At 33.8% G+C, this 26,834-nt stretch overlaps 1 protein-coding gene across 10 annotated transcripts in view; it reads left to right on the top strand.

The window, feature by feature from the left end:
* Positions 1-26,834, top strand: part of PCDH15 (protocadherin related 15) — a 1,323,555-nt gene that overhangs the window by 1,210,111 nt on the left and 86,610 nt on the right. For all 10 annotated transcript variants that reach the window (XM_037741275.1, XM_037741277.1, XM_037741276.1 and 7 more), the window contains one exon: positions 10,514-10,641. In XM_037741275.1, coding sequence (XP_037597203.1) covers positions 10,514-10,641 — 128 coding nt within the window. The remainder of the gene's footprint in view (positions 1-10,513; positions 10,642-26,834) is intronic.

The raw sequence follows: 26,834 nt of genomic DNA on the forward strand, positions 1-26,834 counted from the left end.
TGTGTGTGTGTGTGTGTGTGTGTGTGTGTGTGTATTACATTAAAGAACAGAGGTTCCTATTTGAGCAGCATTAAATAATTTAGCACATTGTTTGAAAAGCAATTTTTTCTCTTCTTTCAGTGAGTCATAAACATTTATTAATCCATTAAATGATTTGTAATAACTCTTCGGATGATATCCAAACATACAAGGGACAACTGTACTTGTCTGCCTTTTGAAATAGATATATCGTTTTATTCAATAATTCTTTATTCAGTACTACTATTTGCTTGCCTGTATTCTAGAAGCTGAACAAAAGCGTCTAATGGAAGTTAACTTTGCTGTTATTACAAATCTTGTTTTTACTAGGGAGAGAAACCTGGACATGAATTTTAATCATGCCTGGGAATGAAGCCTGGCTTTTCTGTATAATAGTTGACTAGTTCATTATTCCTCTTGAGTCTCAGTTTCTTTATCTACAAAGCAGAAATGCAGATACCTATTTCATGGATTTTTGCAAGGTTTTTAAAGAATTATTGTAAGTAAAATATCTAATGTAGAGAAACTATTTAAGAAAGAGTAATGCACCTTCCATTCCTTCCATTAAATATGGCAAACCATATTTGGTTTGTGTATTAGGCCATTTTTACATTGCTATAAAGGAATGTCTGAGGCTGGGTAATTTATAAAGAAATAATATTTTGTTTTGGCTCACGGTTCTACAGGCTGTACAGGAAGTGTGTTGCTGGCATTTGCTCCTGGTTAGGGCCTCAGGAAGCTTCCAATCATGGTGAAAAGTGGAGGAAGAGCCAGTGCATCAGATGGCCAAAGCAGGAGCAAGAGGGAGGGGGAGGTGCCACACACTTTCCAACAGCAGATCGCTTGAGAACTCAGAGTGAGAACTCTCTCATCACCAAGGGGATGGCGCTAATCCATGCACGAGGGGTCCACCCGCGTAATCCAAACACCTCCCACCAGGCCCCACCTCCAATACTAGGGATTACATTTCAATGTGAGATGTAGAGGAGACAAACATCCAACCCATGTCAGTTCATTTCTTTTTGATGTATTCCTCTCTAATCTTTTAGACACAGCTCCTTTATAGCCTCAAGAAAAAAAAAAAAAAAAACATAGTGTTAATATTTGCCGTGTCTATGTCTGTGTTTAGGTAGATATAAGAAAATTCAAAACTGCCCATGGTGACCATAACAACAGTCCATGTGTCTTTCTGAGTGCTTAGCAAACTACATTTCCACGACACAATCTTTTTTGCATCTTAAATTGTTTTTCTGTTAGCCTATTTATTTTACTACATTTATTGATTATTGTTTTTATTTAAACAAAATATTAGTTTTGGGGCATAAATATACTTTTATTTTTAATTATATGTCAAACAATTCAGAGGTAATTTAATGGTCTAGTCAGACATAGTAATTTCACCTTTCTCAGCTGTGATCCTGCAATTCAGTGTACAATAATTTCTACTAGGCTTGTAATAGCAATGGAATAGTCTTAGGTCAAACATCATATACTGTCTGATTTTCTTGAACCGTTGCTTTTTGTGATAAATTTTCTATAAATTTGTTGTCTGTGTAAACAAAAGTATGCATATTTAATAAGATATGGTACTTTTCCTATGTTTTCTAATAGTATTTCATCATGATTTAGTAAAATTATTTTATTTGCACTAAAATTATGTATTTTCCACTACATTATTTGATATGTACTATAGCCCTATAAAATATCTCATATAAAAATTTTTTTCTTTTAAAATTCAGTGCTAGGAAATTTTGTTTCAACTTCATGGTATTGGTATTTTTCTTCCTTCTAGTAATAGTAATAATGTCACTGTTTTCTCCCTCCTGCCTTGGGAGCCAGGAATCTCTGAGGCATATATGAAATAGTAAAGGTACCATGTATTCAATGCCTTGCATGCATTTGCTTATTTAATCTAGTTATTTATGTAAAATTACTATCATGTTATGAATAAGAAACTACCTCAGAGAGATTAAGTAACCTATATAAAGTCACACAGCATGCATGTGCTCTTATCAGGTTAGACCTGGGCTCCACTTTCAAAATTTATGCTTAAATTTTTATTGCTCAGATTACACCTACAACAGTTTTGTTGATCCTTATGAGTCCTATAATAGCGTAGTAACTGCTTTTTGTAGAGAGCTAGGGTTTAATAAATAAAAGTGATTTAAAATAGTGTCTCTTTTCTCCTAGAAACTGAATGAGTTAGAAGTCACAATCGTTGGGTTGCAGAGGCTTTTAAATGTATTCGTTTGAACTCAGGAATAACAAAATGTTGCCAGTACCAGTGAAAAGAAACAATTTTCCATCCTTAAATCCTATTTAGGTGATTACAATTTGCAGATAAATTTAGTTCATAAAATCTTTCCAGTAGGAAAAAATGTTAAAATGGATTCAAAATCAAAATTTAAGTAATACTTGGAATATTACTGGTGTTTTTTCTGATTATTTCCTCATCACTATACAGTTGGCCTTCTCTGTCCATGGGCTCTGCATTCATGAATCTAGCCAACCAGAGATGGAAAATATTCAGAAAAGAAATGGAAGATTTTGTCAGTAATGAACATGCACAGAATTTTTGTCATTATTCCTTTAAAAATATAATATACAACTATTTATGTAGCATTTACATTGTATTAGGTATTATAAGTTATCTGGAGATGATTTATATGGGAAGATGTGTGTAGGTTATATGCAAATACTAGGGCTATTTTCTGTCAGGGACTTGAGCATCTGTATCTGGTATCAGATTCTGGTATCAGAGCATGTGGATTCTGGTATCAGAAGGGGATCCTACGACCAATCCCCCACAGATACTGAGGAATGACAAAGTGTCAATGTTGTCATTTTCTTCATGAAAAAACTTAGCCAAAAATCAAGTATTATGTATTATACAAATATGGACTGGGCGTGGTGGCTCGCATCTGTAATCCCAGCACTTTGAGAGGCCGAGGTGGGCAGATCGCCTGAAGTCAGGAGTTTGAGACCTGCCTGGACAACACAGTGAAATCCTGACTCTACTAAAAATACAAAAATTAGACAGGTGTGGTGGTGGGTACCTGTAATCCCAGCTACTCGGGAGGCTGAGGCAGGAGAATTGGGTGAACCCGGGAGGCAGAGGTTGCGCTGAGTTGTGAGCTGAGATTTTGCCACTGCACTCCAGCCTTGGCAATAGAGCAAGACTCTGTCTCAAAAAAAAAAAAAAAAGAAAAAGAAAAAAAGGAAATATGAATATCAGATGTTAAAGCCAGTAGTAACATGCAATTATTTACTTAATTCAGTTATTAACCTTTCAGTCAAACACATACACAAAATATATGTTTTAGATCAAACAATTAACATCATCCAGAGGCTAATTAATTCAATGTCAAAGCTAAATTAGAAAACTATTGAAATAAAGCACAAAAGATTCTATCTTTCTGCCTAACCACTGAAAATACGTAGTATATATAAATGTATCTAAATATAATCTCTGCAGAGCAAAAGCTGAGAAGTAATAGTCAGTGAGCTTCTCATCCTAATATACTTAATAATTTATTTTCTAAATATTTTATAAGTATATTTTATTCCTGTTAATTCTGTCCAGTGGACACAATTTAACATATTTTCTCTCCTTTCTCTCAAATTTGATTTTATATTTTTAGTGAATAACTTAAAATTATACAAATTATTGTCTGTAGTAAAAATATGTATTTCCACCTGTATATCTCAAAATATGTATCTATTAACCCCTTAGTAAGACCAGCTTAAGCGTTTATCTCAGATAATTTGCCTATAGAACCAGATATTATCCAGAATACAAACTGGAACAGAGGAACATAGAGGAAGTTAATAATAATATAAAAACCGAGAATTCTCAAGATGCTTCCAAATAGCCCATCAAATTACAAAATTGTTTCAGAGTAAATATTTTCCCAAAGTTAAACTTTTTAGAGAAATCTGCTACCTTTAATGTATTGCTTTTAATTGAAACAACATGCCACCTTCTGTTATTATGATTTTTCAATGCTTAAAAATCTGTTATCTCATTTAATTTACAGCAATAAAATAGAGTGGTTTATTTTATTTAAGTGAACACTTAGGGATAGTGAAGTGGTAACAATTACAATTTAATTTAACATTTATTGAATACCTACTGTATTAGTCTGTTTTCACACTGCTATGAAGAAGTACCTGAGACTGAGTAATTTATAAAGAAAAGAGATTTAATTGGCTCACAGTTCTGTGTGGCTGGGGAGGCATCAGGAAACTTACAGTCATGGTGGAAGGGGAAGGAGAAGCAAGTACCTTTTTCACAAGACAGCAGGAAAAAGAGAGTGAGGGGGGAAGACCCCCTTATAAAACCATCAGATTTCCTGAGAACCCACTGTCATGAGAACACGATGGGGAAAACTTCCCCCCATGATCTGATCATCTCCCACTAGATTCCTCCCTCCATATGTGGGGATTACAGACTATGTGGAAGTCATAATGCTTCCATAATTAATTTACCTGTAAAGCATAAAGAAAAATAGTCTTAAAGGAAAAACGGCATAATAAATTGTATGTTTTTAAAGCAAGGAACTGACTTCTGTCTCTTGGTACCAGCAAATTAATAAATATAAATCTGGTATTCCAAGCATTTAAAAAGTTCTCTGTAATAGGACTGTTTGAAGAATCTATAAATAATTTACCATGATACAATTTTAAAAATCATTTAGTATGTTAGGGTGAGAAGGATGCACAACAATAAGAAAAACACAGTCCTTTCCTTTAAGGTTTTGAAGGAAATATAGTCTAGTATATCTTTTCTAATAAGACTAAGCTCCTACATCCCCAAGTATGGAAATAAATATTTTTTTGACGTATGTTTGCCGGCAATAACTAGAGAAACGGGTTGGAGTTAAGAACAATTTAGATGGAGGGAATGTCGGGAACAAAGGCCAGAAGGCAGTGACAGGAATAGAGATAAACAGGATTGAACCCTTGACTTCAAAGGACACAGTCAAAAAGAGTGTAACCATGTGTTATCAGATAATTACAGAATATTTGGATAAGCTCCACATGAAAGGCATGTGCATGCAGATGGATTCAGAAGAGGGTGTTACTATAGTTTTACAGAAACTTTCCATTTTATCTTAACTCATCTAATTCCTCTTTCTCTTTTTATTTAACTTGGGGTTTCTCAGCCTCATCACTAATGACATTTTGGGCTGAATATTTTTTTTGTTTGGTATAAGAGCCTGTTCTGTTCATCACAGAATATTTCTCAGCATCCCTGATCTCTACTCATTTAATTCCAGTAGCACTGCCTTCCCCCATCATCATAGTTGTGACTACCAAAAATGGCTCCAGAGCGGCCAAATTGATCACAGTTGAGAACACTTTTAACTCACTGCCTTTTTATTCAGTAAGGCTTTCTTTGAGAACCCAATACAATGTAGGCACTAGGTTTGCCATGTGTATACATGAAATAGATTCATCTTGAGGATAATAGGGCCCTCCTAAAAAGAAAAAACTAACAGCACAGTATTGATTATTAAAAGGGAAAGGAAAAAAAGCCAACTAAATTTGGTATTAAACATCATAGAGTCAAGTTGAGGTTAATGGGTATTTAAACATCACTCTTTTGAACTCCTTTTACCATGTCTAAATGTCTAAAATAGAACAGAAATGCTATTCAAGGAGGTATCTATACTGTTTTACATTCTTCTCTGAGCTTGACTACACAGAATTATTATGTTCTGTCTTTAAAACATCCCAAGAAGGTATCTCAAATTTTCTTACCTCAGGAGTAATTTTAAAACTTCTGGTTTATCTCAATTTTTCCTGAACAAAAAAAGTTGATATTTAATTAATTTTTTACTTTTCTTTGACTATAATAATGAGATGGTATTCATTATTTGGCCAGAACTTCAGAGATTCTGCCCAAAGAAAAGATTGTCCCACATAAAATTAGAGAAAAAAATTAATAATGGAAGAAAAATAAGACATTGTGCCCCAAAGCACACAGAAAAATTATATCTCTTAACCAAAGCACTTTCCAAATAACTCTTTTGGCTACTTTGTAATTTCTTTCACTCTCTGGTTCTCTTCCCAATACTTGTGTTGTTTAGATGACCCAGTAGGGAGACTGGAGGAGAATACTAGGATCTTAGGCATGTGTTTTAGTCCCCACACATTATTTTTCTATCTATTTTATCATGATATTTTCCATTTTCTTTCTAGCATCTCTCTCGTTACGTATTTGATGTCCACATTAAATAAAGGATACAACATGGAAAAAGTTATTGTAAATACTCAAGGACATCTAAAAAAAAAAAAACAGACTCTCTTAAAAGAATTTAAATCAGATTTGCTTCCAAGTTTCTGCCTTGAAATAATCAGTATCCAAATTTGGTAGAAGAACATGGTACAGTCCTTAGTGGGGAAGCATGTGAGCCAAAGAAATCGATGACATAGTGTACATTGTATAAACATAAATTAAAAAATCTAAAAACACTGTTCTGGTGATTTAACTATAAGTGTACACTTATTTTTTTTCCTTTTTTTATTTACTGGCCAATATTTATTTTATACATTCTTGAATTAGATACACTACAATGTCTTATAATTGTTCCAGTGACTTGTCAAGTGGATAATCTGGTGACCTCTCCTCCCCTAGACAAGGAGCAAGCACATGACCCAAACTAGGGCAGTCACGTAATATATCCCCAGGGTATGATTCTTAAGCCTTCTTCATAAGGAAGAAGGGGTAGGGTAAAGGAGCATAAAAGAACAGAGTTTGCTGATTTATTTCATCTGCCGTTAACTGCAAGAAAATCAAACATCTGCTGCTTTCCAGACTCTGAAACTTCCTGATTATTTTGTGATACCAAATGGCTTCTTTGGACTTCACACTGATTTAGTGAGCTCCCTCATATCTTTCCAAGAGTTAACTTTTTGTTTAAGTTTATTACAATCTCATTATTATCAAAGACAACTAATAAATTAATTGAATATCAACTTTTTTGTTTAGAAAAAATTAAGAAATTCTGTTAGAATAATATCTGAGGGTAAAAATTACCAACAAACTAGGACATTATAGTACTAATAGATGTAGAAGATACAATTTCCATCTTGAAGAATATTGAAATCTAGTAAGAATAAAACACATGCTTATAACTAAATGCAATGTCAAGTAAGCTCTGGAAAGTTTATGGAAAGAAACATTTTTAATGCACTATAGCATTTCAAAGGAGAGATACCTAACAACTACATAAAATTATTAGGGAGAAGGAAAAAAAAAAGGAAACTAGTGTATTTTACATTATAGAAAATAAGAATTAACAATTTTATTCTAACATCTGTCACAAACTTAATGACAACACCTTTTTCACAACTTTATTTTTGATTATTAAAAATAACCCTGTATAATTAGATATATAACAAACATAAATTTCAAAATTTATGATACAATATTGTTATTAATCACATTATAGGTGATTCTCTTGTGAAAAATACTGAGTGATCTTGGATTTTTAAAATAAATAAATGTATAAATTTTTTCTTTTAAGTCTAAACAATGTTTTTGAGTTTTCTGGGTGCTGTTTCTTAAATATTCTGAAATTTTGTATTGTATAGTCATTAATTTCTGTATAATTAAATATCATTCAATTAAAATATCACAGTTAAATATAATCATCTCTCCCCTTTATGTTCCAGTTATATCATTATATTTTGGTTTACCCATGGAAGTTTTTCCCACAAATCACTTAATATCTGATATAGGCCATTGAATCAAAGGAGCTCTAATTGGAACAAGTTGGGATTTGAATCTTATATGCACAAATTATATATATATAAGTATGTATACAAATATACACATGATATTTTAAGAATTGTCAGTACATACTTAACCAAACATAGGAACAGACGTAAATAAATGCCTGACTTACAAAATAAAGCCACCTAGCTTTCAGTAAACCAGGGTCAAATAAAGTTATTCTTCTATAGAATATACCACCAAGTTACTTCACTAGTCATAGACTTTTTGAGGATATGGTGAAAAAATCACTACATCCATTAAAATGTATTTGTCAATTAAATGAATTAGTGTAGTACTGTTTTAAAAAATGAGTAATCTGATAACTCAAAATCATGAGTTTCTTAAATTTCTACTGAAATAGAGTCCATGTGCTTTATAATACATTTCTTTTATTCTTTAGGACTTCGTGAGGTTTGTAGGTTTGTGTGCGTGTATGAGTGTGTGTGTGTGTGTGCGTGTGTGTGTGTGTGTCCATGAGGGGTTTGTGGATTGTGTATGTATATATGCAGTTACAGCCACAAAATTGCTCACAATTTCTGTCAGTGATAATAAAATCGTTAGAATGAAATAAAACCAAATAACAACGTTAGATTAAGAAACTTATATTTTATACTAAATAGTTGGATACCGTTTTTTATGTTTTGAAGGTTATATATTTTATATTTTATCTCACATAGTAGTAACCAGAGTAGCCAACACATGACAGCCCCTGAAAAGTTATAATGAATGTTTAAAGAAACAATTAAATGGTAGAGTGCACATATGAATGCTGGTTGGTTTAACATTGAATTTAATGTATCCTGTTTGTAGTTTGTAATGTCTCTGTGATATGGGAATATAGGACACATTAGAAAGACATGATAGGGGAACAGATGATATTTAATCTCACAGGTGAGACACCAACAGACTTAAGTAAATGGGCGGCTGTGGAATTGAGAGAAAAAATGACATAAGACATATTTGTTGTGCATTTATTTACCTGTTTATGATGCTGACATGTAGGATTTGGTTACCAACCAGATATGAAGTTAGGGGTGGGAAGTAAGGGAATAGGTCATGATCAAGTTCTTGTTCTTTGCAAATTGTGTAACATTTTTAATGACTCATCCCATTTAAAGAAGAAGATATATAATCAGTATTTTTTCTGAGACCTCTGTCATTCTAAGAGTTTGGAAAAGAAATAACAGATTTGAATTGCATATATTTCTGAATGAAAGAGGAAAGAAGTTATTGGAAAGGTGATATATGCTAAAATTCCTCTTTTTATTTTTAAATTTAGAGCTGTTAGCTTTTTTGATTCTAGAAATAAAAATGGTCTGCTGCTAAAGTAAAATTAATTTCATTTTGGATGAGCTCTGATTTCCAGTGGCTGACTAGGGTACAAGTCAGAGTCCTGGCACTGCAGGACAGAGAAGCATAATCTGCTATTAGCCGTACTTCCCTGCTGGTTCTCTTCGCTGTTGAGCTAGCAGTTTTCCTCTTGATTCTACCTCTTCCAGGTTGTGGATGACAAATAGAGAAAAACGAAATGAATAGCAGCAGGATAGGAGCAAAATCTTGGAATTAACTCCCTGTTCTCTCTGACCTTTCCCAGGGCAAGCAAAATCAAAAACAAAAAACAAAACACGACAGACTATTTCTAAGTTCTTACTAATACATGTTATTCATTCATTCATTTATTCAACCAATACAAATATCCATGATGTACCCTAAAATAGGCTAGCGTTAATTATTTAAAATTGCACAGGAGGCATTAAACACAGGTAAAACACCAAAATAAGGGCATCCTTGATAAATAGTATGTAGATTAATTATCATATATTTGTCCATAACTGAAATGCATCAGAAAAGTTGACTTAAGTAATACACTAGCAATAATTATTTGAATCTATTTTTTACAAAATTAATAACCACATAATTCCCATTTTATTTGGTTTATAAGTTATTTTTATATATTAAATTCTGTTTTAAAAGGTCATTATTGGACTAGTGACAAGTACTGCATTTCTCATTAAAGGTGAAATGAATTGAGGGAAGTTCTAAAATTTGATGATGACATGTATAGCACATTTACTGTTATTTAAATGGAAAAATGCAGCATTTATGAGTCATATTACAATCGTATCCTCAGCTACGTTGTTTTCAATGAATGTTAGCCTCTATCATTGACATCTTCCAAGGCATAAGAAAATGTGTTTTCCGTTTGTGGAAATAAACACCTCACCCAAACATTGTTACTTTTAGTCTTAAGATAAAAATGTTATAGTACAATTTTAAGCTAAAGAAATGCCATTGCTGATTTTATACTTAAGAATAAATAAATACGTATTCATATATTAGCTTATGGCCATTTCTATTATTTCATAAGGGGTTTATATATTTGTGTCCCTTTGGTATAACTGGTATTGCATGTGAAGTGTTTGTAAACATGAATGGTTGAGTTGTTTCATTAAAATTAGCAGAGTGCAATACTTTAGTGCCAAATTAAATCAAGTAAAATGAATTACCAGGACATTATAATTAAAAGAAATAACAGCAGCCTAACACAGTGTCCCCTGAATTTGGGGGTGGTAGGCATGCCATCTAGAAATGACTTTTGATTTAAGTTATTTTCAATGTTTCCAAAAAGAAGTAGAGTGAGTATTTACTTCAATGCATTTTTCCCCCATGAATAACTACAAATAAAAAAATGTATCATTTCTTGTCCTCCAGGCAATACAGCTAAAGTGTACATTGAGATTCAGGATGAAAATAATAATCCCCCAGTGTTTCAGAAAAAATTCTACATCGGAGGTGTATCTGAAGATGCGAGAATGTTTACTTCTGTACTCAGAGTGAAGGTATGAATATTATGTTAATATACAGAACTAAAATAAAAGCAAAGCTCAGATTTTGCAGTTAGCTGTAACATTATAGTTTGCATTAACTGCATACTTACTCATGCTGTATAAACAAAAGCCTGAAACTTGGAGCTGTATTAGTTTAGTTATCTAAACTCAATACAGATTAATCAGGAAAACACTAATCAACTTTTTGAGTTTTATCTTTACTATGAAAATGGTAATAAAATATGTATGATGTTTTACATTGAATAAGAAGTTGAAAGATATATCTTTTCTTAGTAGTTTGTATGCCTCCAGTAGGATAAAAGTCAAAAGGTTCTCAAAATTGATTCTCTAATGACAAATATAAAATTAACACTTCTAATATAAATAATAGTGTAATAAATAGCTAAAAATTTTTTTCTGAAATAAATTTTTGAATTTTAAATGCTGATTGAAAGAAAGTAAAAAATAATAGTATAATTGTAACACTTTAGTAGAAGTTACAAAAACCTTGGTATGTCAGAGAATGTTGGCTTACTTGGAATTTCAAAAATGCAATATCTAAGACCAAAGTTGTAAATTTTCCACGTTTTTCTTTGTAATCAAATGTTTATTATCAATTACTATAATTGTTTATAATCAAATATTTATGACTATTTGTAATCAAATGTGTATTACTAATGTTTTATTACTAAGAAAAAATTGAAAATACTGCAATTTTAGTGAGGCAAAAGTTTGAATGCTGAACATTTTGATTTCTCAACTGCAGAGTTATTTTTTGGATAGCATTTTAGTAGTTAACTTGTAAACTGCTATAAATTGCACATAAAACCTCAACATCTCTGGCAAATCTAGCTTTTGATTGCCTCTAGTTTTGCACATGAGCAATTGCCTTTCCCTTCCTATTACTAGGAGCACCATGATTAGAGCTCTTCTTATGTGTAGTTTTATCACCTATTAAACACTCTCAGTAAGAAAAAATCTTCAACCTAATTTTGTTGGACTTGCAAAATAGCTCTTCCACTATGCCAAGTACTGACCCCTGATCTGAATGACCATTTATAAATAAAAATAGTCCACAAATCTGTCACTCATTATATTTAATTTATGTTATTATCCACAAGTAAGAATCCTTCGTAGCTGATTTTTATCTTATTTTATATTTTAGTTTCATTAACTCTTAATTGATTCAGTTCTATCATTTAGTGAAATGTATTTGAGTACCTATAACATGCTAAACACTGTCCTAGAAGTTGGATATAGAGCAATTGAAAAACAAATACACAATCAAAACAAAGTTCCCACCCTAGTAATGCAGGCAAAAGAGTTTGAGGAAATGAATAGACCAGTAAGTTATGTAGTGATAAATTTTAAGGAAATAAAGTTTGTTAGGGAAGAATGAGAGTGGTGCTATTTTACATAAGAAAGTCAAGGTAGTTCTTTTGTGATAATACTGAAACAGTGACCTGAATAAAGGAAAGACCAAGACTTAGGGATTCTTAGTTGAGCAGTATGCTTTTTCTTTGTAAAGCCCTAAAGGTCAGTAGGCAGCTGGAGGCTAGTGTGAATGAAAAAGTCTGATTGGAAATGAGCTCAGAAATGTGCCTGGGGCTAGAATATGGGATTTGTTCTAGGTGTGTTGGAAAGAAAGGATTTGAATGATTTTATTAATTTACGACATAATCCAAAATAAAAGGATACTGTGCAGGGTGGATGTCAGGAATGGGTAACACAATGTTTTTTGGACAAGAATAAAAGATGAGTTTAATGCATGACTTGTCTAGGCAGAATTTGATGGTAGCTCAAACCATGTTGATAGACTGCAAAGACCTTGAGAAAGGGATTAAAAGACAGAACATAGAGGATTTGCTGATGAATTGTACATTGGAAAGTAGGAAAAATGAAGAATGATGTGGTGGTTTTTGTTCTGAACAGATCCTCATACCTCCTCCACTGCCTATTGTGATGGCAGGAATGAAGGTGTGTGAAGCTTTTTCAAGACAGAAACCTAATTCTTGGCAAGACGGTTGCAAATGCTGTTCAAAACTTGAGAGACAAGTAATGGGCCAAAATGAAATCACCTAGAAAATGGGGTTGGCCAAAAAAAAAAAAATACAAACACTAAGTTTTAGAAACTTCAGCACTTAGAGATCAGAAGAGTGTGGGGATACTGAGATGTTGCTGCCATGAGGTGGTTGGCATATGGGGGAAACGAAAGGTCCCTGATCCATGGAAAGAACAAGGTTGATAAAAGAGAATCATTGACTGACAGCTGCTTCTGTGATTAGAATGCCCTTGTGGATTTGTAAATCACCACTTATGCTACTAACCCTGTACTGTGGTGTAGCAAGAAAGGTAAGCCAAATCTTGAAATATTCCATTAATAAAGATTACTCAAAAGGCATGTTATGACTGTAACAAAGAAATTTAGTGGGTGGTACTATCTGATGGCATTTGCTTCAGGGGAATTAGGGCTGAGTGTCCATGGAGACAGAGGGATGCTTGCCCTGTACTCCTAGGCTCTGTACTATATAAATTACGGTAGCTGGGAGATCTACTGTGAGATCTACAGAAAGCAGCGTCTTTTGTCAAGGAGGGGTACAAGGAGAAGGAAGGAATCAAGATGCATAGGTAATACTGAGAGAGAAAGTAGAATATTTAGGGGATTTTGTTCATGATAGACTGTGATTTCCAAGGAATTCTGGGGAAAGTTTGTTAGTAGGATAAAAGTCAGGTGAGATTGTTAGTAAGATAAGTTTGTTAATAGGATAAAAGTCAGAGAGAAACTGAGTCAGAGTAAGGTGTGTAAAGACATTGCATGGAAAGAAGCATCTGGGTGGGGATAAATGCCCTGGAGACAATGCATGGACTTCTTGTGGTGAGATATATAGGGGTGGAATTGATTGTGTCTCCAGACTACTGAGAACTCTAAGGAACCCTCCCTTTTTGAACTATCAGTGGGTTATTCAGGCTAGGGAAAGGGGTCCTTTCTAGGAAACAACCTCATGCAATGTAATATATTAAGTACTTTAGACAAGAGTGAGAGAAAAAGAGGCACAGAGAGAAAGTTTAGTAATGTATTGATGAAAATGTATGCTATAATAAAAAAGTAAAGTAGAAGAGCACAAATTGCCACGTGGATTCAAACACACAAACACACATACACACACACACACACACACACACACACACACAATTTCAGTTTGTGAATGAACATAAAAGGTTTCCTGGAGGATGAGGAATTTAAGACTAGCACTGAAGGTTGGTTAGATTTTTTTTTTTCCAAAGTGAAACTTACACGAGGAAGACAATCAAAGCAGAGGAAACAAACTAAGCCAAAACCCAGAAGAAAGGAAGTGCAGAGCATATTTGAATGAGAGGAGGCAAGGAACTTAGGAAGTGAAGGGAGTGAGAAATCCTCAGTATTTAACAATTCCGGTTGCTGCCTTTAGCCTTGAAGCTTGGAATCTTCTCCTTTCCAGAATTTAATCACAGCATGAGTTAAGCAGTTCTTCGCATTTTATGCTTAGAGCAACAAAAATATGAATGGAAACAGCACTGAATCGGGGCCAGCTAAGCTGTGGTATTTGAAGGAAAGATAATTTTAAAAATGGGACGTAGCCCATGCTTGTGAAAGACATGTTTATACCAATTGCTATATAGTATTAGGTAATAGGAGTTCATATATCATGCATGCAAGTTAATTTTTTTTTTTTGGTCCACGGTATAATGCAGAATGATAGAAGTTAAATGTAAATATGTGGTTTGTGTAAGAAGGGAAAGAAGTAATGTTGCATGGAATAGGATTGACAAAGTAAGACAAGACTTTGAAATATCAATGAGCAAGGTTGTACTAGCTTAAAAGATGATTCATGAATTTAAGGCATTATTTTTTTAAATATGCAATAGGTAAAGTGACACAATAAAAGCAGTTAAAATAAATTATCCAATATAAGCAATAGTATAATAAAAACAATTGTATATCTGCTCTGAAGTGCCATGCTTACTATACTTTAAAACTTGTTCTACATTCATTTTTTTAAAGAAAATATATACTGTGTTACTATTCTGTACTGAGTAGGAATATATGTTATAATTAAATCTAGATGGACAAAATAACTAATATAGTTCTAGTTCACATTTATACTATGCTGAGTGAAAAATAATATAACTATCTGAAATTCAAGTGAAGGTAGGTTTTAAATTATTTTGTTTGTACCATGAGTTAATTTAGGTGAAGTCTCTTCGGTTTTATGTGCTCCCGTCGACTGAGTATAGTAGACACCATTAGTTGACCATTTCTCCTTCCTCACACTTTAACAGAAGTTCAATTTTATTATGGTATTACCTTTGGGGATCATGCGCTTCGGGGGAAGTGAAGCCTATTCCAAGCTGGTGAAAAATGACTGGTCTGAGCCAATCATTCCTGTCCTGTTATCTTTGCAAAGGATTGGTGTGGATGTGGGTATGTGAGTCATTTTTTGAGCAGTGATTCCTAAGGGAGGTCTCCTGAGGATTTTCTAGGACAAAGATATATACAGACATGTAGATACTTGATTTCTGGCTCAATAATTTGAATGCTCATGTCACGTTTAAGTATATGAATTGTATCAAAAGTGCACAGAACAAAAAAAAATTAATCTGAGAAGATCTATGTTTACTATGGTTTCATGGTGGTTATCTGTGTCACAAATGGTTTCGCCAAGTTGATTTCTATTAGTGACAAGTACTCAGTCATTTTAATTATGAGGAATGAATGCAAAAAGAAAATCCAATAGTAATTTTTTTCTTTAGTCTTTAATCCAAGTAGTTAACATCAGTTAAAATATCGCTGTTAGTATATACTTAAAATAATTGAAAGAAAGGACTTGATCAGGTGTTTGTGCACCTATGTTCATAGAAGTGTTATTTACAACAGCTAAAAAGTAGAAACAACCCGTAGGTCCATCTGTAGGTGAATGCATAAGCAAAATGTGATATACATATACAATGGAATATTATTTAGTCCTAAAAGGAAATAAACTCTAACACATGTGGCATCATGGATTAATGAGGACATAACACTAAATGAAAAAACCTAGACATGGACAAATACTGTATGACTCCACTTACATGAGATTCATAGAGTAGGCAAATTCATAAAGGCAGAAAGGAGAATGTTGGCTGTCAGGTGCTGGGGGTGGAGTGGGAGGAGGTAAATGGAAAGCTATTGTTTAATGGCCACTGAGTTGCAGTTTGGGAAGATGAAGTTTTGGGCATGAATGGCAGTGATAGTTGCAGAACAATGTGAATACACTTAATGTCAGTGAACTGTACACCAAAAAAATGGTTGAAAAGCTAAGTTTTATGTTAGGCACACTTTACCACAGTAAAGAAAAATTTCCAAGGGGAGAAGGCATCACTTTTATTGAAAGAATGTGAAAACTTTTTTTCAAGCGATTTTTAATTGGCATCCATTCCTCTGATGCTCTTATGAATGTGAAGCTTATGTTCAAATTCAGGAGTAAAGATTTATTAGTCAATTTATTTTTCTTGATGATTTCCTATGTTTTTAAACGTTTTATTTCATAAGACACCAGTTGCCACAGTATGGCAGTGATGCTCATTGTGGGAACATGCCAATCCTCTCAGCCTGCAGAGAGGACATATCGGAATCTACTTTATATGTTGAAAAAACCTCCCCACAATTCTGGTTCCTCCCTCTCTATGGTAGGGCATTAGTTGAACATCATTAACTGAAATGTCCTACACCATCAGTCCCCAACCTTTTTGGCACCAAGGACTGGTTTTTTGGAAGACAATTTTTTCATGAACAGGAGGTTGGAGGAAGGGGGATGGTTTGGGATGATTCCAGTGCATCACATTTATTGTGCACTTTATTTCTACTATGATTACATTGTACTATATAATGAAATAATTATAAAATTCACTATAATGTAGAATCATCAGGAGCACTGATCTTGTTTGTCTGTAACTAGATGGTCCTATCTGGGTGTGAAGAGAGACAGTGACAGATCATCAGGCATTAGTTTCTCATAAAACGTGTGCCACCTAGAACCCTCGCATGTGCAGTTCATAATAGGGTATGTATAAGAATCTAATGCTGCCACTGATCTGACAAGAGGCAGAGCTCGGGAGGCTATGCAAGCCATGAGGAGCAGCTGTTACTATAGATGAAGCTTCAGTCAGTCACCCACCACTCACCTGCTGCTGTGTGGCCTGGTTCCTAACAGGTCAAGGACTGGTGGTGGTCCATGGCCTCAGGGTTGGGGATCCCTTCCTATGCTAATGAAAATGACTGATGAAATGTGGTTACATCAGAATAGCAGACTGCTGCAACAAGGATGCTATAGATGACTGAGTGAAGCGATATGTTAAAAGAAAATACTTGCAACATCTGTCTAAAAAAAATCTCAAAGAAGCAGCATCCAGAATATAGAAAAATCTGCAATAAAGCACCTATGTAGTCAATATGAAAAAATGATGAATACTTGTATTATTTGTAATTTTTTGTGTGTGAAGTAGGAAGGTTTAAGCTATGCCTTTGAACATTGTTTGTGCCTCTCCTGGGCTTTGAAGAAATGTTGATGGATAAATATTCCTTAATTAATAATACTGTTATTTATCTGTCATTATTAACTTTCTGAGAACTGTGAAATGCCACTTACTTATTTTAGCCTACACTCTTTAAATAAATAAAATAAAGAATAAATAATATCAATTAAAATAAAACAAGTAAATTGAAATAAAACATTGATTTATCCAGTAGATGCAGTTATTCCTTATGACACTTTTGGGGAAATTGAAGCTCAGTAAGGCTGGATGACTTTCCCAGTATTACTCAGCCAAATACCCAGTGAAGTTGGAATTTAAAGTTTTGTCTGCCTCAGTTCAAGACCTTTCCTTATAATCTCTTACATTGATTCCCAGGAGAAATGAGTAGAATCCTCTTAGAAAAAAAGAGAACATACTAACTCTCTGTCAAAAAGTAGGAAACAAATAAAAAGGCAACTAATTGCTTTTCAACTTGAGACGGCCTCTGTAAATCGTTGACACCCTGTATTGAGGTAACAAGTAAGATTTGATTTTAGAAACACTTTTCAAATTATTAACTCATTCTTCCAGTTCATTGCATGTTGTCTTAGCTGCAACAATAACATTTAGTGCAAACACAGGGAGATGTTAAGTGTGATCAAGATTAATTTTTTAAAAACTCTGAATTATGAAGATATTTTCCATATGCTAATGCAGTAAGAATTAATCTTATTTTTCACAAGTGGCAAATATGAAAAAAATAGTTATCAGAAAAAATTGAGTTATGTTGATTTGATTTCTACGGAAAGTTAAAAAGATTTTGAACATTGTATTTTTGAATTATTAAAGGTGCCAAATTTAAGACATTTATGGACCAAAAGAAAATAGTATTGTGAAAAAGCAGCAAGAAAGAAAGACATCACTTAATGGTTGATTGTTTATTACATTTTCAAAATAAGCACAAACTGGTGATGAGAGGTTTCGGCAAAGTGATGCCATAGACAGAAAAAAAGCCACGGTCATGGCCAGAGGATGCCAATTTCCTTAGTAGCAAAAGGTATAGAAATGTACAAGGTTAACAATGCAGAGTAATACATATTGTTTCTAGACAAAGGTTAGAGCTTCTGAGGGCTCCTGGTCTCCAGCCCTATGCCTGCTTACTTGGGTCTTACGTAAAGTATCTCCAGAACATGCCTGAGTTTTTAATATTTCCCCTAAGTATTATCTCTTCAGTTTACAGAGAACACTGCGTCACAGGAGCAATAAGTAACCCCCCCAAAATATGCAGCTAGTTGGTAGTGGAGCTACAATTTACAGCCTGGCATTCTGCTTCTGAGAGCGGGCTTAACCACGTTTCGGGTGGAAGAACACTGGACTGACAGTCTAATCACTTGGATTCAGTTCTGGGTGTGCCCTTATCTCTCTGTGAGACTTTATGTTCCATTACTCTGGGCAACAGATGTGTTCTGACACAAACATTGCTTTAGAAGCAGGCGCCCTTTAAATTCTTTAATCTGATGGTTTGCTTATTTATTTGTTATTTACTGTTACAATGTCAAGTGCCCTAGGATAACTGTTACACTTGATAACCACATTTTGGAGATCAAATAGCATAGGTTACAAATCACCATTTATGTTTTACAGTATTTGTGATTCATGTTACTCAAAAGCTAGTGAGTTATTTTATGACAATTTTCTTCCTAGTTATGTATAGTACAGATGTTAGCAAGACCCAGCCTGAAGTAAAGGTCCCACAAAACACGAATTTTGGTTCCCCATTGCCAAGTGTGAGGAGCCCCTCTCATGGTTTCAAGGGAGAGGTGTTTTTTACAAGATCTTAGTAATCACTGGTTTCCTTCTGTCTATGACCATACCATAACCCAGGTTGCTGCAAATGCCATTATTTCATTCCTTTTTTATGGCTGACTAGTATTCAGTGGTGTATATATACCACATTTTCTGATCCACTCTCTGGTTGACGGGCATTTAGACAGGTTCCTGATTTTTTGCAATTGCATTCTATCTCGTCTGGTTTCCTTCATGTTTTGGAATGGCATTTGACCTTGTATGGTTTGTACTTTGAACTAAGCAAATGTATGTAGTTGCCTGAGGGTGCATTGCCTTCTTGACTATGACCCTGTAACTGAGTCATTATATGTCTAGTTTGCACTGAAACCAATTATACTGTTACCACTTATCTGTGTGCATTATTTTTCTACCAGAATTCAAATATTATCTAAGTAGGCGTTATGCTTTCCTGCCAACTTAAAGGCATTATATATTATGCTTAACATTTCAAATTTGTGTTTGTTTAAAATTTTATGTATTGATTTTAATTTAATTGTATTTTAATCATTTTGGGATATGACAGACCCCTGTGACACAAGTTTACCCATGTAGCAAAACTTCACTGCACCCTTGAATTTAAAATAAAAGTTTAGGAAAAAAGTATTTTGGGGAGAACAGGTGGTTTTCGTTTACATGAATAAATTCTTTACTGGTGATTTCGGTGCACCCGTCACCTGAGCAGGTACACTGTGTCCAAGGTGTAGTCTTTTATCTCTCACCCGCCTCCCATTCTGCCCCATGAGTCCCCAAAGTCCATTATATCATTCTTAATGCCTTTGCGTCCTCATAGCCTAGCTCCCACTTACAGGTGAGAACATACAGTATTTGATTTTCCATTCCTGAGTTACTTCACTCAGAATAATGGCCTCCAACTCCATCTAGTTTGCTGCGAATGCCATGATTTCATTCCTTTTATATGGCTGACTAGTATTCAATGGTGTATATATACCACATTTTCTTCATCCACTCATTGGTTGGTGGGCATTTAGGCTGGTTCCAGATTTTTTGCAGTTGTGAATTATGCTGCTATAAACGTGTGTGCAAGTACCTTTTTCATATCTATAAAAAAAGTGGTGAATACTTGTAATTATTTGTAATTTTTTGTGTGAAGTAGGAAAGTTTTAGCTACGCCTTTGAACATTAACTTTTTGTTTCTCCTGGACTTCGAAGAAATGTTCATGGCTAAATATCCCTTCATTAATAATAATAACTGTGGGTATTGTTGCTATGTGATCATCAGCTATATTGTACTTAATATTTTCCTTTTGCTTTTTCTGCTGAACCTCAAAGTCAAATGTTTGATTTATCTTTAGCAATTTTAGAAGACGAATGCAGTACAAAGCTTGGTATACTGTCTTTCTCTGATTTCCGTTACATATTTTACTTTTACTCTCTATCCTCTTTTCTTTCAGTTATTTTTAGATTATATCTTATATATTTTCAGAAAATACTTCATATTTATTTTGAAATTCTGTGGAGCATATGCAGACAGATGATTACTAAAAATCTGTTTCTACACTGTATTCTTTATCTTATTTTTAAAGAATATATTGTTGTTAACCATAGTCACCATATTATAAAATACATATCTTTACCTGATTCTTCCTATATAACTGAAACTTTATGTGATGTTTCTAACAGTCTTATCCTGCATTTTGCCCCTGTACAAATTAAGAATCATAAAAAAATTACCAGTTGCCAATACATAGTATTTCTCCTTATTAATCTGAACAAGTAAAACATTCTTGCTTTGTTCTTTTAATACATGTGGACAAGATGGAGTCTATTTTTGTAGACATGAGTTGAATATACAATGAAATAATTCTTCATATGTTTTGCTCTTCTTATTTCCTCCCCCCTCCATGCAAATCAGTTTTGTAATTGTTGTGGAAGGGACAGCAAAAAATATCATTCCCCTAGCAAACAATTTGGCCTGTTAATTTAAATTTAATTTAATTAAGAATTGCTTTAATTTTTACTGCTTATAATAGAAATAGGACTACTTTTCCCAGGCTGTAGTTGTCTGAAGAATGAGGAAAGCTTGGATATTTCAAAATAGATGAAAAGCAGCTCTTATAACTGGAAACTTTTTTTTTTAGTTTTGAGACAAAGTCTCGCTGGAATGTAGTGGCTTGATCTCGGCTCAGTGCAAACTCCGCCTCCCTTGTTCAAGTAATTTCCCAGACTAAGCCTCCCAAGTAGCTGGGATTATAGACGCACGCCACCACTCCCAGCTATTTTTTTTTTTTTTTGTATTTTTTATAGAGATGGGGTTTCACTATGTTGTCCAGACTGGTCTCGATCTCCTGACCTTAGGTGATCCACCCACCTTGGCTTCCCAAATTGCTGGAATGACAGGTGTGAGCCATCATGCCCGGCCTGGAAACTTTTTAAAGTAGAAAGTTTGAGACCTTTTTTTTTTGAATTGAAGAGAAATTCATTCAATTTTAAAACTGAATTAAAGTAGAAAGTTTGAGACCTTTTTTTTTGAATTGAAGAGCCAGTGGACATGATAAATGAAAATAAAGTAGTTTATCTGATGAATGGCCAAATCATTTTGCCTTTCCTAAGCTTGCTGGTGGCTGATATATTTTAAACTTTGAGTCCACTCTAGCAGTATTAGAAATGTATTCAATGTCTACATATCTCTCAGGTGACTAAATGTATAACAATCCAGGGTATGGGTATGGAATACTATTTTTTGAGGTAAACTTGCATTTACCTTTAGGAGACTTTTTGTGTTTTAGAGAAGTGATGATTGTGTGTACTACCGTGTATTATGTTTCAAGGGCCACATCCTCCATCATCTGTAGATAACTGTCAGGAATATTGACATGTGGTAATCCCTTTGAAAATCTCAGTATTTTTCTGAAAGCGAAGGCTGCATTGCAAGGCACAATTCAGAAGATGAATTGGGCAAATAAAAATTACTTTTGTCAGAAGATGTCCTGTAATGTCTTGAACCTCCATTTAACTTTGTGCTATACTGACCTGACACAGGAGATCTATAACACCAATACAAGAAAAAAAATGAGGAAAATGAGCTTTAAAAATATTTTTATTTATACTTCTATAATTGTGTCTTAATTTTGAATTGTCTATTAATATTTACAATAAAAAGGGTAAAGTACAAGAGTTCCTTAAATGTGTTATGAAGAAAATTTAGTTCTAAATAAGCCATAAGAAATAAATGATTCTTCCTAGTAGTTTCAATTAATTTACCTTAAGGGAAACCAGCAGGCCTGGAGAGAGATTTTATGCATAAAGAGAATACACTTTGCACTGGTTACTGAAAATCTGAAATTGCAGAGGCTTTACAACTTTTTCTTTTTCTTTTTTTTCAAAAACTGGCAATAAAATGCCTGAATTCACAAAAATGCATTCTAGTGAACAAACATGATCTCTAAACTAGGCATCCCCATCAAGTTGATCCAGAAACTTTATGTGGTAGCTATACTAGTTTTTAAAAACATATTTCTCTTTTTAATAATGTTTCACTTTATTTGTTTCTGGATTTTTCCCCCCACACAATGGTCTCTTAGAATCTGAGTAATCTAGAAAAGGACAAAAGTCAGTGAGGTTCATAGTAATTTGCAAATCTATCACCACCTGAAGAAAACAGACTCCAAGATATATTGAATGCTGATACCAAAATAATATTTTTGATGTATAATTTTTATTACAACCTGCATACATAATGCAACCAGTGTATATAAGATCACACACATCCTAAGTGTGCCCCTAGATAAATATTTATGAAGTGAACACAGTCGTGTAAACAGTGCTCAGGTCAAGGAATAAAGCATCACGAGTTCCTGCTTTGAATCCCCGTAAGAATAACTGGTCTGACTTCCAAGCATAAATTTGTTATTCTTCTTTATGAAATTTTTATAGACTTAGGAAAAGTGTATTTTTGTTACAGTTCATTTTCTCAGATTATATTTGTGAGATTCGTCCATGCTATTGGATGTAGTCATAATTGATACATTTTCATTGCTCTAGAGGAATACTACAGTTAATTTGTCGCATATACTGGCTTTGGCAGTGTAAGTTGTTTGGGGTTTCTTTATATTACTAATATTGCTTCTAAAAATGTTTTATATGTATCTTTTAATAAATACATATTCATTTCTGTTGGGTGCATACGTAGGAATAGAAATTCTAGGTAAGGGGATATGCGTAAGTTCAGATTTAATAGATGGATAATATTAAAATGTTTTCCAACATGTTTTACTAATTTATATCCCCTCAGCAGTATCTGAGAACTTCAGTTGCTTCCAATTTGATTTTGTCTGATATTTATCTTTTTGGTCATTGTGATGAACATGTGGTTTCTTGAGGTTTGTTTACGATTCCCTAGTAGTTAAGATAGTCCAACGTCTCTTTATATATTTTCTTTTTGCCAGTATTTATATCCTCTTTATGTGGTGCTTATTTTGGTCTCTAACATTTTTCTCTGGAGATTCTGTTGTTTGTTTTCTCATTAAGTCTTTAGAGTTCTTTATGTATTCTGGATTGCAGATCTTTATTTGATGTATTTATTGGATATATCTTCTCCCGACATGTGGCTTGGATTTCCCCTCTATTTATTATACTTTTTCATGAGGAGAAATCTTTAATACAATTTAATTTATTTTCTTCATGTTGAACAACTTTTGTGTCTTTTTTAAAGCCGTTTGAGTAACATAAAAACATGAAGATACTTTTATGTTTATTTTCAAAAAATTTATATTTTATGTTTAGATTTATAGTCCACATGGAATTTTTGTGTGTGTGTTTGCAGTGATGTAGGAAATCAAACTTTATTTTTTTTTAATTTCCCATGTGGATATTTAATTGGCTTGCGTCATTTTCTAAAGAGACCATTTTTTTCTCCATTGTGCTGATGTGTTCTCTGTGTTCTAAGTCAAATGGCCATGGATGTAAAGGCTTATTTCCGAATGCTTTATTCTTTTTCATTGATCTGTTTGTCTTTGCATCAGTCTGCTATCTGAATTACTATAGTTTTATAATATCTGATAGTGTAAGTCTCCTGCTTACTTTTTTTTTTTTTTTTATATTTTAATATATGCGGGTCTTAACATCTGTATATATATCTATATCTTAATATATAGAGGTTTTTTTTTTTTTTTTGTCTTCAAGATTTGTTGGCTTCTCTCCGCTCTGTGTGCTCATTACCAAATAAGGTTTAGAATCAGCTTATCAATTTCCACAGGTTATATAGTGTTGGAATGTTTATTTGTATCCAGTTGGTCTACAGATATATTTGGGGAGAATGTCAGCTACACAATATTGAGCAGAGGTGAACATATTTTGGTCTGTATTTAAGCAAACCAGCAAAATCTCTTCTTCTATGAAGAAAAACTGCAGGAGTGGGTTAGATTAGGGGTTGGAGAAAAGCATTAATAGTTTTTTTTTCTTTTTACTGTGTATTCTCTCTCTCTCTCTCTCTCTCTCTCTCTCTCTCTCTCTGTCTCTGTGTCTCTCTGTCTCTCTCTCTCTCTCTTTCTCTCTCTCTCTCTTGACAGACTCTTGCTTTGTCACCCAGGCTGGAGTGCAGTGGTGCAATCTCGGCTCACTGCAAACTCCACCTCCTGGGTTCAAGAAATTCTTCGTCTCAGCCTCTCAAACAGCTGGGATTACAGGAGCCTGCCACCACGCCCAGCTAATTTTTGTACTTTTATTAGAGACAGGGTTTCACCATCTTGGCCAGGCTGGTCTTGAACTCCTGATGTGGTGATCCACCCGCATCGGCCTCCCAAAGCGCTGGGATTATAGGCATGAGCCACCTTGCCTGGCCACATTCTCTTATTTCTCACAACCCATGGTGTATGGCACTGTCAAATTAAGGTGTAGATGTCAAGCTATTACAGTATTTCTGTAGTTTTTATGACTTTTCTTTTTTGAAGATCCTATATTTTCTTATTACGTATGTTTTGTGAGTTTGTATATTACAGTACCCATGAGAGTACTATAATATACTGTAGGAAATGAAGAAGAAAAGTGAAGCAGGAGAGATATAATTGAAAAAATGTGTATTATATTATTTCTAAAAATGTTTAAAAAGCTTGAAATTTAAAAAAAGGAAAAAGGTTATTCAACTTTCTGCTAATTTTAAGTTATTCTTAACGGAACATATAACAAAATAATTCTGACAAAAAGGGAGACGTTAATATTTTTCTTATTGGTTAGCATAATTTACTCCATCTAAATATTGGTCTTCTGTGTACTTAATATTTTGGAATTCTCAATATTTAATGCTTGGCAAAAACAATGCCACATAGTATTCTTGTAATTTACAGCAAGAAAGCGTGTTTTAGGGAGATGAAATGCTGTATTATAGGTGGTAGTAGCTGAGAGGTGCGAATAAGTACATTAGGTTGGATGTGAAGACAGATTGGTAGGGAGAATGAAAGTCTGCATGAACTAGCATATGTGTATGCTTTGGTTCTTGGTTTCAGAATCCAGAATTTTGAGCCAGCATAGTATTATTTGGACCTGAAAAAACTGTGTAATCATTACAACATGTCAAAAACAGATTCATAAATCCTTCAAAAACATATGCACAGACAAAGTCCTTGCTGATGTTTTACGATATAGGGCATTGATAAAGAGCCCAAACTAGATAATAAAAATAAGTTAAAGAGAATGGTCGGCATCTTAGAAAAGGCAGGTGGAGGGATTTAGACACTCAGCAGAGAACAAATATCATAGGAAAAAATAAACAGTGTGGCTTCCCGATCCAGAAGGCCCTGGCAGTGAGCTCTGAACATACTCACTTTGAGATTGAGTAACATTTGAATAGGGCAAAACCAGTTGTTACTTTTGAGGAAGAAGCTCTTTTGGGGATCACTGTTCGGGTTCAGAGCTAAGAGAAGAGTGTAAGGTGAGGCTGAGCCAGAGGGTGCCAAAAAAATAGGGCATACCTATGGGCAGGAAACAAATAGCAACTCCTGCTCCAAAAATGTGAAGTCATGTTAGGAATTACTACAACAACATTTAAGTCAATGTTGATTAAAGTTTAATCAAATATTATGGATGTGCTAAATCTGAAGATTGTGAAAAGGTTAATGAACATAATATATAAAGAGAATAAAAATAAAGTTCTGATGTATTTAAATCTAACTCCTTTTCAAAAGCATAATAAGGAAGACAACTGTGAGGTTTTATTTAATTGTGCGTGGGCTGTGTAACCATGAGTGGGCAGGTTTCTTAATTTCTGTAAGCAAAAGGTCTGCACAGTGTTGACAGTGCTATCTAATTAATTTCATCTGAATATAAATGAAAAAATGCACATAAAGTACCGAGCACAGTTCCTTGCTCTCTGAAATCTCTCAATAGACATTCTCTAGATAGCTCTCTCAATAGCTATTGTTACCTATGTTACCTGAGTCATTCATTTTACCAATAAGATAATAGTAATCTCAAAATCAAAATCTTTTGAATTCAGCATGCACAGTGCCTGCAAGTTATGGAAACACAGTTATATTGAATGTGCAGGTATTTTTCTTTGTCCTTGAAACTGAATACTGGGCCTGTCTTTCTGAAATTCACCTTCAGCATTAATATAGAATGCTAATTTTTCTTCTTAATAGTAGAATAAAGAATAATTATAAGAAGCTGAATATAACATAATAGATTGCTCCATTATGTCATGACTGGATGAGTTCTCTTTGAGATACACCTTCGTGTATATTTTCATGAAAATATTCCACTGAGAGATACTCACTATAACTTTTCTAAGTCCTTGTATATTTTAAACAATATAGTTGTTTCTTTTTTTTTTTTTTTTTTTTTTTTTTTTTTTTTTTTTTTTTTTTTTTTTT

Source organism: Cebus imitator, unplaced genomic scaffold (assembly GCF_001604975.1).
Source record: "Cebus imitator isolate Cc_AM_T3 unplaced genomic scaffold, Cebus_imitator-1.0 Scaffold97, whole genome shotgun sequence".
In the NCBI taxonomy this organism is placed as follows: Eukaryota; Metazoa; Chordata; class Mammalia; order Primates; family Cebidae; genus Cebus; species Cebus imitator.